The 12083-nt window shown below is 43.7% G+C and overlaps 2 protein-coding genes across 2 annotated transcripts in view; one reads left to right on the top strand and one right to left on the bottom strand.

Moving 5' to 3' along the window:
- Positions 1-315, bottom strand: part of LOC117023111 (coiled-coil domain-containing protein 170-like) — a 35182-nt gene extending 34867 nt beyond the window's left edge. The window contains exon 1 of the mRNA XM_033107608.1: positions 67-315. Within this exon, the coding sequence (XP_032963499.1) occupies positions 67-315 (249 nt within the window). The remainder of the gene's footprint in view (positions 1-66) is intronic.
- Positions 316-535: 220 nt separating this feature from the next.
- MTHFD1 (methylenetetrahydrofolate dehydrogenase, cyclohydrolase and formyltetrahydrofolate synthetase 1) overlaps positions 536-12083 on the top strand; it is a 51183-nt gene continuing 39635 nt past the window's right edge. The window contains exon 1 of the mRNA XM_033108171.1: positions 536-694. Coding sequence (XP_032964062.1) covers positions 654-694 — 41 coding nt within the window. The 5' untranslated portion in view covers positions 536-653. The remainder of the gene's footprint in view (positions 695-12083) is intronic.

Below are 12083 nucleotides of genomic sequence, written 5' to 3'. Positions count from 1 at the left end.
TAAAACAGTGACGGGCGCCACCCAGACCCTCCGACTCAGCATTGGGGTGGAGGTCGCGACACCAACCTCCCGGCGCCGGTGGATGAGAACGCCGGAAGCCGCCCCCCACTCGGAAGGCTTAACCTTTACAGGCCCGCCGGGCGCCGCACCAAGCCCCGGCACGGGAGCCCGGTCACATTCCTCCTGGGGAAGCCCCGCGGCCTCAGCACCTGGCAACTTGCCCCCAGCGCCCAGGAAAGAGCCGGAGCCACTCCTCGCTCCCGCGCCCGCGAAACTATTTTCCCGCGACACCGCCCCTGCGGCTCCGCTCCCCATTCGCTGGAATGGAGGCCCGACCCTCTACTTCAGCGGGTTCCCCGCCCCACACGATTAACGGCTCTTTCCACCAGCCAGTCAATTCTTCCTTCCAGTCATCACCGAGTTTCCTCATCGTCCATCCTCATCGCAGAACCCCACCCCTCCGCTACTTAAGGGAAATACAGCCTCCAGAACTGCGCAGGCGCATCCACCTCCGGCGGCGGTGCGCAGGCGCTGTGGCAAGCTCTTCATGGGCGGTCGCGAAGCACGTGGGTTGGGCTGTACCCCGCGGCACTGTAGGGAGTCGTACCTGGATTTTGGCGGTGTTCGTTGTGGGCAGCGGACTAATAAAGGTCATGGCGCCGGCGGAAATCTTGAACGGAAAGGTGGTCTCTGCGTAAGCATCTGTCGTTGTCAGGGCGTATTGGGCTGCAAGCGAGGGCTCTGAGCAGGGTGTGTAGGTCAGCAATGGACCCATTTTTTGCGGAAGGGAGACTTGTAACGGAAAGTCAGCCGGGTGGGGAAGGGGGACCTTGTCCTGAGCGCGTCACACCTGAATAGCGGACTCCTGCAGCCGAAGAAAGGGACCCCGGGCACAATCTGCGTTTGAAAAGGGGCTTCCTGTTTACTTTGCCCGCTGGCTCCTGTGCTTCTGGGACAAGTCCTCTTACCTGGCCCGACTGTTCTCCCAAAAGTGCAGCTGTTGACAACTTTGCCAAAAAAGAGAGTAGTTGGGGCTGCCTGCAGCACCAGCGGCAGAACTCAGACATTCAGTTTACCCCTTTCCCCTGTAACTTGGAGGTGAGGAAACAGATTAGTGAGGTGACAGAGGTCTCCTTCCAGCCCATAATTTTTCCCACTACATCAGTCATCATTTGCTAAGTGGAACCCGATTTTCCCTTCAATTTCATGCTCCTTATCTAATGGCCATCTCCGTGTCCTGGCCCTAAAGTTACTTTCTAGTTTGGCGTTTGAGTCCTGACAATATTCCCTATTCCATTTGACCTCTGCCTGTTTTACTCCTACAGGAAATCTGAATGCTTAACTAGTGGATATGATTGCCATGCTTCCAGAAAGTAACACCCCTCTGCTTTTTGTCTAGAAGGTGACTAGAGGAAGGGAAAGATGAGAGTAGAAGAGAAAGGATATATTTTGTGTGGTCCTCCTGGTGACTGTTGTTCTTGGTACCTTGAACCTCACAAGTTAAAAACTGCTGTAGTTGGCAACAGTACTTGTCCTATGAACCTCTAATTTTGTGAGTAGAAATATTTGAGTGAATTATACAGTCGTTGGTGGTGAAACCCAACCTTGGGGCAAAATGATTGTTTCCTGGAAGGCAGAAATGGTGCACAGAGAAGGTGAGACAAATGAGATGGTGGTGAATCTCTCACATTGGCAAGGAGGAACCCTAGACTTTTAGAGTAGAAAGCACAATGCTTAGGAATGCTTTCCAACATGTGGTTTACTGAATTGCATTGTTTCTGTTTGACCTTTACTTTTCACTGACTTATATTCATGCCTAGTCTCTTTAGCAGTGGCTTTTCCTTGATGAAATCTTCCTTTTGAAAAGACTTGTGAAGAGATAATATAGGTTTGCGTTTTGGCAAGCTACTGGGAATAGGTGCTTATGGGATATGTTTTGGTTGAGTGGAGAACAGGTTAAATATGTTTGTAAGCACCATAAGGGCCAATACATGCACTGTTTTGTTTTTGTCTATATCCAAAACACTGTAAATCTTTCATTCCTTACTAGTTTTGTGGCTTTAAGCAAATTTGCTAACCTCTGTGTGCCGAAATTTCCTCAAATGTAAAATAAGGATAATATCTAGGCCACTGAGTTGTGTGGAGAATTAAATGAATTATTAACTGCAGAGCATTTACAGTTGTTCCTGGCACATAAGTGTTCATTCAATACATGCTAGCTGTGTTAATGATTAGTGATTGCGATTGACCCATGAACAACAAGGTTTGAACTGAGCAGGTCCACTTATACGCAGATTGTTTTCAATAAATATACAGTCGGCTCTCCATATCCCCAGGTTTTGCAGACGTGGATTCGACCAACCACAGATCAAAAACAGTGTTTTCAACCTGCTGTTGGGAATCCACGGACGCAGAGGGCTGGCTGACTGTATGCATTGTTCTAGGCCATTTTATATGAGGGACTTGAGCATCCTTGGATTTTGATATCTGCATGGGGAGGGGGCTTCCTAGAACCAATTCCCCACAGATACCCAGGGATAATTGTAGTTAAGTTTTTGGAGAGTCAAGAAGTTATACTCAGATATTTGATAGAGTGGGAGCAGTGCCCCAAACCTTCATGTTGTTCAAGGACAACTGTAGTTAATGTACACATGGATGATCGACTCACTATCTTTTTGACAGTGATAGCTGCCTCGAGATCGATTTCAATGGCTCTCAACATTAGCTGCACATTAAAATCCCTTAGGGAGCTATTTTTTTTGTTACTTTTATTTAAATTTGAATACGTATTTTTAAAAGTGCACCTATCATATGTATATAGCTCAATGAATTTTTTCACAACCGAATTTACTTTTTTGTAAATTGTGACTAGAACCCAGAACAAAAAAAATCACATTATTGGCACCCCAGAAGCCCTCCTCTCAGTCTCATCCAGTCACCACCGCCACAAAGGTCATTCTTCTGACTTCTAACGCTGTAGATTAGTGTCACCTGCTTTTGCACTTTAAGTGGCATCATACATTATAAAGTCTTCTGTGTCTGGCTTCTTTCGATCCTCATTGTGTTTCTGAGGTGATTCCATGTTGCATGTGGTTATAGTCCATTTACTCTCATGGCTGTATTGTATTCTACTGTATGAATATGCCATTGTTTACTTACCCATGGAAATTCGGGTTTCCAGTTTTTGATGATTATGAATAGTGCTGTTACGAGCATTCCCTTCCATGTCTCTTGGTGGAACATATACGCATTTCTGTTGGTTACATATCTAAGAGTAGAATTGCGGAGTAATAGGACATATGTATGGTCAGCTTTAGTAGAAATTGCCGATCTTTTCCAGGGTAGTTTTACTAATTCACACTCATAAGGAGCTTTTGAAAACTATCAATGCTTGGTGCCCACTCCAGACTGATTTAGTTAGAATTGCTAACAATAAGCCACTGGACTCAGTATGTTAAAAATCTTTGAGAAGCACTTATGTAAAACCTTACATCTAAGTGCAGTTCTCATCATTGAAGAGCAGTATGGCAGTGATTTGGCCATAGGTATTGAAAGCATTTTCTGGGAAGACTATTCCAGGGATTAGAAGCGTCTCTCCCAGCCCGCTCAGTTATCACAACTAACCTTTTACAGTGCCCCGTAGTTGAGCAATTAGTTAGTTCCTACTAACAATTCATGATGGAGCATTGAGACTAAGGCCTCTTACCATCAGAAACAAACAAACAAAAAAAGGCTCTAAGGCCTCTTTGTGCTTACAGAAGATTTTTCTTCAATGTACTTAGAAAACGGCTCTTTCAGACACTGCCACACACTGGTATCTCAACCTTCGTGGAGAGCTTGACTCCAGGCGCTGGCTGTACTCACACTTTCTCAGAGAGGGGGAGCTCTGCAAGTGGGACCGCTTGCCTGGTTCATGGGATAGTGCGGTCCTCCGGCTCCTGCTGAGGCTGTAGCTGACCCTTGGGGTATCCTGAAGACAGTGGTTCTTACAGCTTGAGCGGGTTGAGCTGTAGGTGGAGGCTCTGGGTGGGGCCTTTCCTCTCTTGCCAGGCCAGGATATTCTTGAAAGGAAAGGTAAGTGAACTTCTTATATTGTAGCCAGGGGTCCAAGAATCCAAGGAAAGGGTCCCTCATTCCCAAGTTACAGGTCAGCTTCCTTGATTGCCATCAATTATTGGGTCTCTGGGACAAATTTGCAAGCTTTCAAGTGCCCTGGGCAGTTTCTTCCTTGATGTAGTTTTTGAATTGTCAAATCCCTTCCTTGGAAGGAGGAAAGGTAAAGCAGGTCATGAGTTCCAGTCAGAATGTCTCCAAGGTCCGGTCCACTCCTCACATCCCATCCTGCAGCTGAGGAAATAGTTGAGGCAAGAAACGTGATGTGATTTGGCCATAGGTTACTAGGCTGGTTAATGGCAGAGGCTCAACTAGAACCAAGGTCTTCACCCAGGACATGGTGTTTATCACTTTATCAGGCACTTAATACTTCACTGAAAGGAATTTCATAAACTAATCTTTTTTCTTTATAGTAGTCTTCTCACTGCCATGCTTCCCACTTTGCTGAGAAGGTGATCCCTGACTTTTATTTACTTTTCTTATTCTCCCTTTATACCTTCCTCTTAGCTAAAACTAGACAAAGTTCATCATTCTAGATTCCTTCTCTGCCTATTCTACCCTGTGGGAAATCTGGATTTTATTGCCAAATTATCTCCTTTTGGGAGGAACACCCCCTCCCCCCACCCATTTCTCCCTTAAGGGAATTCCAAGGTTTCAGCCTGAATATGACAGTTGGGGGAGATCTGAGGGTTAGAGACAAGTGTGTGTCTTTCTTAGATACTCATTTATTCAACAAATATCTGTGTGTCTCCTATATGCCAGGCACTCTTAAAATCCATGAGACTGGAACAGTGAACAGAACAGCCCAAATCCCTCCCCTCATGGCGTTTGCGTTCTGATGGGTAGAGCTAGACAATAAAATAGGTAAAACAATGTGAGATGGTAGAAGTGTGAGAGAGAGACAGCCAGAGCAGGAAAGAGGCACAGAGATTTCTGAGGCATGGAGATTGTAATTTTAAATATGGGAGTTAAACTCATTATAAAAGTGATTTGTGGGCAAAGATTTGAAGGTGGTGGGATCACACACCTTTCTGTATAATGGGGAAGAGGATTCTTGACCAAAACCACAGCTTGTGTCATGGACCTGTAACCTGACCAGTTATTAAGCCACTGCCTTGGGGTCAACAGTGATGGTCTGAGGAAGCTGATCGCGAGCAGAGGAGCTGAGCGAGGTGAACTGACATTGATGAGAGAGCCCAGCCTGGTTTAAGGAAGGTGCCGGTGCCCCTAACGAGGTGATGTAAGGGGTGTAAGTTAAAGTGTTAGGAAACCCACCCTTTATTTGGGTTTTAGACTAGAAACCACAGTTCTTACATATGTGTGCTTTTCATAGTGGGGCCTACTAGATTTTGTATGATTTGTTTGACCTTCCCTTCTCTTTTTTTTTGCTATAATCGAGCCTCTTCCCTCCATTCGTGGCATTTTTCTTAAGTCTTTTCTAGAAAGACAGGCTGTAAAGAGACAGGTAGTTTGCCACTTGGCAGGCCACCGAGAGAAGGTGATCGAGTTTTTGTGGGTTGAGCAGAGCAAGTTGGATCTGTTTGTAGGCTCCAAAGGCTACTGAATGTTGATATACCTTTTGCTTTGTCCTGTAGATGAAATACCTATAGGCCTTTTTCTGCTTAAAAAGATTTGCCTGTAACGTGCTCCAAAGTGCAGGCCTTTCAGAAGTGACATGGAACCTTGAATGTCAAAGCTGGCTTGACTCTGGGAGCCTGTGCAGGAAAGAAAGTGCGAGTTCCTCAGACGTGAGACCTTCTGCTAGGTTTTAAATGGGCCTCTTAGCCAGGCCGTTGGGAGTGTTATAGCTGGGGTATGGCAGAGTCCAGAGCTGGTAGCCAGTTGCTGTGGTCGTGGCGAATCCTGATTGGGGATGTGGTCTGAGAATCAGTGTCCATCATCCATCCAGATGGTTGGGATCAAGTAGTTTGGGATTTGAACAGTAGGGCTTTGAGCGGGGATGTGTAGTCCCTTATTATATCTCCCTTTGCATGAAGAATCTTCCGGAAGAAGGGAGATCAGGATGGATGACCTGGCACGGAGATGCTGAGGGAAAAAGGTCAATCCTCTGACTGACCCGGGAAAGGCCAGGTGGGATGAGATTAAAGCCTAGTGTGGCTTGGGCAAGTTCATCAGCCTCACTTTCCTCTTCTGGCCGGTGGGGATGATGGTAACACTGTCTACCTCCTTGGGTTGCTGAGAAGCGTAAAAGAGTGTAAGGCTGTCCGGAGAAACCTGTATACCACTGTAGTTACGACTGTGTCCTCTGACGTCCGGTCCATGGTGCAGAAAGCCCCCAGCTCTCCTGCACTATTCAGTTTGCTCCCCTCGACAGTTTACCCAAAGGTGGCTCCTGGCACTCTGTAAATCTTTGACCTTGAAGAAGCAGTTGGCAAACGTTACCACAGCCAGGATTCCTCAGCCACCCAGACCACTCCTCCCTCTAGTGTGCAGTTAATGCAACTTTGACCAGACATGCTGTGACTTGAGCAAGACTTCCCAGGCTAGTGGTAGAGACTAGACGGTATATTTTCTTTCTTCATCCAGGGCTTGTCACTTCCTTGCTAAAAGGAATTACAGATTTTTATCCACTGATTTTTGGCTCCCTCTTAGGCGACAAATGAACCCAATCAGTTTGGAGGTGCCCAAACAGATTCTCTTCAGAAAGTCATTCTCAAGGTTATAGTCCAATTTTGACCGGTTGGAGACAGGTCAAACTTTCTTGCTTTGTTAGCTAAGACTTTTTTTTTTTCCTCGTTGAAAAGTTCTTCCCCTGAAACCTGGGCAGATGAGGTACAGCCTCAGTTGGCAATACATTAGGAAATAGGGAACGTTTTGTAAAGGTTTTGCCAGAGCCTGTCAGGACTTGATCTTCACCACCTTGCATGGCTTTAACGTGATAAATGGTCTTGTTAAGGGGCTTGGTGCTTGAGTACTCGTCCCTGCTTGTTTATTAATAGTAAGCAGCCTTTCAGACCCGAGCCCTTTCTACCCAAGATTTTCCTGTAGTCTTCCCTAAAAGCAAGAAAGGCCAGCTCTTTTGAGGCTTTCCTCTGATAAGGAAAGTGGAGACCCCCAGGCTTCCACATTCTTTCCGTATTCCCCCTGAATGAGGTCTGCTTGGGACTTTGGGCCACAGTCAGCTCCGATGGCCAAATCTGTGGTTTAGAGAGTCATGAAATAGGCTAATTCTGGGCGTTGGGTCCTCACTTACACATCCATATACGTGAGGCCACCCTGTCATGTCTCGTAACTTGTTATCAGCTGAAGGTGACCAAATGGTGGCCTAGAGGCCAAATGTGGTTACAGGTTTTGTTGGGCTTACAGTTACTTTTATAAATTGGATTACTTCCCAACACATTTATATGGTAATTACACGTAAAAATCTGGATGCCTGACTGTTTGAAAGGAAATGGAAAGTTTAGCAAGACTGTGATCTCTAGTCTTAATGTTACCACTTTGTTGGATGTGGGTGGAAGCTGCCCCACTCCTGTGGGCGGGGCTAGAGGTGGGAGCTCATTGTTCAGGAGCCTACCCCACCTGCTGTGTACACCTAGACTCTGACAGTGCTTTTCTCTGTGTGACCTTTCTCTATTGCACTTCACCTAACACATGAAATCCTACCTCTTATGAAGCCTCTCTCGACGAATTCAACCTAGTTTCCCAGCTCCGTTTATTCCCTCTACATCAGTGCTTCTCAGACAGAGGCAGTTTTGCCCCTCCCTCCTTCTCAAGAAACAGTTGGACATATCTGGAGACATTTTTGGTTGTCATATGCGGAGTGGCTGTGTGCTGGTGACATCTAGAGGTGGAGGCCAGGGATGCTGCTACGCATCCTACAATGCACAGGACAGTCCCCACCACAAAGAACGCTCTGGCCCAAAGGTCAGTGGTGCTGAAGTTGATAAACCCTGATCTAGAAGCTTACAGTGAGCAGTTGGTGTATCATTGTGTGTGGGGGTTAATGATGGCCTTTATACTCACTGGGAATTGGAGGATTTATTAGAATTTTATGCTATTTAGTTATTTTCATGTCTTACTCGTAAATATCAAGCAATATGCCTTTACCTTCTTAGGTCTTAGAGCTTGAGAGAATTGAATGAAAGAATTTTATATTATAAATTTTTATTAGAACATAAAATAGAGTCACATTAAGCTTTTAAATGTTATTTGAGGTACCTGTCCAGTTTAGTAAATATTTTCATTAAATTATAATACTTCTTTTTATATATTTTGTATATTTTATTCTTAAACTTAATAAAGTACTATATTAGTTGATTATTCTGTGTATTGATATGATGTAGCTTTTGCTATTATATTACATATCAGTGAAAACAATCAGTTTCAACAATAAGGTAATTCAGTCTTTTTATTTGACTTAACTAATTAGGGATTGGAAACATGTATTTCTTGGGACACTAGGTGGCCTCAGTTATTTTTTACAAGGAATTACGTGTTAAGTTTTGCAGAAAATGTATTTTTTAGCAGTATAAAAGTTGTAATGAACAAATTAAATGAAACGATAAATGAACAAAATGAAGATGAAGCAAACGGAGTAAGACGTGTTGTACTGCATTGTTAAAATCTTGCAAGAATAATTTCTTTCTTGGGGTGGGGGACAAAAGAAATTTGTGTCCTTGTTTAGAAAAGCCCTATATGTTGAAGATAATTGTCCTTGGTTTTTCTCTGCTCACTTAGTAAAGTTGTGTCCTGTGGACCTTTTGCGAATCATCTGAGGGTTACTCTATGCTTGTGCTGTATTTCAGTGTTTGCTGACTCAGGCAGCTTTATTTTCATCATGTAGATTTCTTAGCCGTGTAGCTCAATGTCCTTTACTGCTTCCTTTTCCTACCTACAGCTTCTGTTGAAATGTCCTTGCTAGGTTATATTTTAGGAATGCTTTTTTTTCTTGGTCATAAAATGGCCAAAGTTTGAAAATGAGCTGTAACATTAAACAGAACAAGTTGGAATTTGTAAAGGACTTTTTCAGGAATAATGGTACAAGACTCTGGGTAAGATCTGGGCGACTATTTAGGGATGTTGGGACTCGTCACGGATGATATGATTCCACACGGATGTGCACCTTTGACTTTGATTGACGAGGCTCTTTTACAGCTGTATGTGGGAGAAGGTAAACTGGAGAAAACTGATGGTAATAGACTTTCGTCCATAGGGATTCAAACACATATTGGCAGGTTGATATAAATGATTTCTACTTTGATTCTTGCCCCTTAGAAATAAAAGATAACCCCCTCAAATTGAATTTTATTAGCCATTAGCAGGGTTTTCAACCTTGGGCACTATTAACATTTGGGCCGAATAATTGTCAGGGGCTGTCCTGTGCGTTGTAAGATATTTAGTTGCATCCCTGGCATCTACCCACTAGATGCCAGTAGCAACTTAGTTAAAACTACATCCGTGTCTGTTCAGATCTAATTGGCTAGGACTACTTTACTAGTATCTGTTCCTCAGGCCAGAGAAGATGTAATGATTTACTGCTACTTTGTCTTACTGCATTCACTGGCACTCTAGTATTGGTTTCCTTTACATCGAGGTTGAGCTGTATCTTCCCTTAGATTTTAGAGACTATTGATGGAAGATGGTGTGACTTTGGCGTGTATAGTTCTACTATTCAGGGGTCAGGGGTGTTTCGCCAAGTGCCTATTTCTGCCTCACTTTGCACCCCCAATCTTTACCAGAATGGAGTGGCTCATGAGCCATGGATAGAAATGGGAGGCATCTGCAACTCAAGGAAGTTTCTGTTAATTTTGGAGGTTTCAGTGATTAGAAGTCCTAGTACAACAGTTAAACTTTCCAGAAGTAATGAGCTATAAAAATTAAAGCACTTTCCACTATTTAATTCATCACAACTCCATGACCCTAAAATAAAGACAGCTGAGGGAGTGTTAACTTTTCTCTCCTCTTTTACAGTTTCTTAACTTCAGGCATACCTGACACTTGGCTTTCATTATTCTACTTGTCATTTTAGGCTTTTTCAGTTAGTGGCCAACCCAGAAATCCAAGGCAGGGAAGAGTTTTCAAGGGACTTATGGAGACCTAATTACAACTGTCTCGTTTTTATTTTGTCACCAGAGAAAACTTTCCACTTGTAGCTTTAGTGTTTTGAGTTGTTTAGTTCTTGCTGGTTGTGGTTTATGTGCATTTTAAAATGTCTCTTATTGCTAATCTGGTCATGTCTCATAACGAGGCCTAAATGTTAGCTTTTAAAACAAATCTTTCCAGTTGGAAGAATATCCCTGCTAATGCAACTTCAAAAACAATCCTGCTGCCAAGGAAAAAGCTTAAGGGAGTCAGTGTAACTGAACTCAAGCTATAATTGTTTTTAGGGGGAAAAAATTGCAAACTTAGACCCATTTAAATTACAGCATAGAAAATACAGAACATTTTGTTCTTTGTCCTTAACCTCCTGGGCTGACATATTTTTTACCTGTATCACCTTGGGGTACTGGGTTCCCATAGCTTGCTACCTGCTGGGTATAAGTATTATTTCTATTTGTCCCCAGACTCCTTTCTTCAGGTCTCAGATGCTCACTTATTTTATAATCCTTATAAGATCTGGTAAATAATTCACTGTATCAGTATGAAATCTGCTCTGTGCCTCAAAATATTTAAAGTTGTCAGTCTTCCCAGCTCCATTTCACAACCCCCAAACCTCAGTCGTCTGTAGCTCTTGCATTTTCTCTGTGCTTCATGTTAACATATCTAGAATCCAACCATTTCTTGCTTGAGTACCATCCATACCATAATCTTAGCCACCGTCACCTCTGGCCTGGATTTTCGTAATTGCAATAACTTCTTGCTTGTGTCCCTGATTCTCACCTTTCCCCCTCGTCTGTTCCTAATTCAGCAGCCAGAATAATCCTTTAAAAATGTAAGTCTGATCATGTCAGCCCTCTTCAAAACCCTCTACTGGCTTCCCATCACATTCAGAGTGAAAAACAGACTGCCTGATCTGGTTTCTGCTTCCCCTTGGACCTCATTTTCCCACTCAACTCAGGGCCTTTGCACTTGCCCTTCTTTTTGCTAATTGGCCCCAGGAAAACCGCATGGCTGCTTAGAGCCTGTGCTGACATCTGCGAAAGGGAATCAGAAAGCCTCCCCTCCCTTACCTACCTCATAAGGTTGTTGAGAGCCTCAGATGTGTTCATCTAGCTATTGATTCTTGCTACTGACTTATATAGTGCTGGAAATAGTTGAGTTTTCCCCAGCACCCATGGGTTTTATTTGGGTTGAGGAAGGGTTAAGGAGAACCAGTAGCAACCTTAACCTAGCCCTTTGTGTTAGTATAGCAGTTGGAAGGAAAGGAAAGCATGGAGTCTGGCAACGTGGTCCCTTGGAAAGGTCTTCTGCAGCTACCCTGGTACCACATACGATCGTCTGCAAGGGGGGCAGCTAAGGCTGGAACTGCTGGGGAGTTTCAGTGGCAGCCAGTGAAAACTTGACAGCTCCAGTAGTTCCTGTTCTTTTGTGTTAAAGCAGAATTGTGGCCTCTGTTCAGGTCCCAGTAAAAGAAAAATCCAGTGGTCTATTCAATCTTTTTCTGTACTACATTATTGTATAGAATATTGACTTGAAAAAACAAGGTCACTAGCTACAAATAGAATTTTAAAGTCTTAGGTATGACTTCTTGTATCACTGAACATCCTTACCATTTACTAGGCTAATTCACATAATCTATGTCTTGTGATTCCCATGCCTTTTTATGCCAGTTGTTTGTAAAGTGTGGAGAATTGGAGAAGAGAGTAACCAAATTAGAATGAAGGAAGAGATGCTTGCTAATGTTTGTGTGTACACTATTTGCATGTCAGGTGTAGGTAAGGTGAAGAAAGGCAAATGACAAAACTGATTCAGGAGAGACAGATCCTGTCCATGTTCATGACTGTATCACACCTGGGCACGATTGGACTATTTTGAATATTTATTTGCGGACGTAATTTAATGTACTTGAT

This window comes from Rhinolophus ferrumequinum, chromosome 6 (assembly GCF_004115265.2).
Source record: "Rhinolophus ferrumequinum isolate MPI-CBG mRhiFer1 chromosome 6, mRhiFer1_v1.p, whole genome shotgun sequence".
Classification (NCBI taxonomy): domain Eukaryota; kingdom Metazoa; phylum Chordata; class Mammalia; order Chiroptera; family Rhinolophidae; genus Rhinolophus; species Rhinolophus ferrumequinum.
The sequence above is the reverse complement of the archived record's forward strand: the minus strand, read 5'-3'. Positions and strand labels throughout refer to the sequence as shown.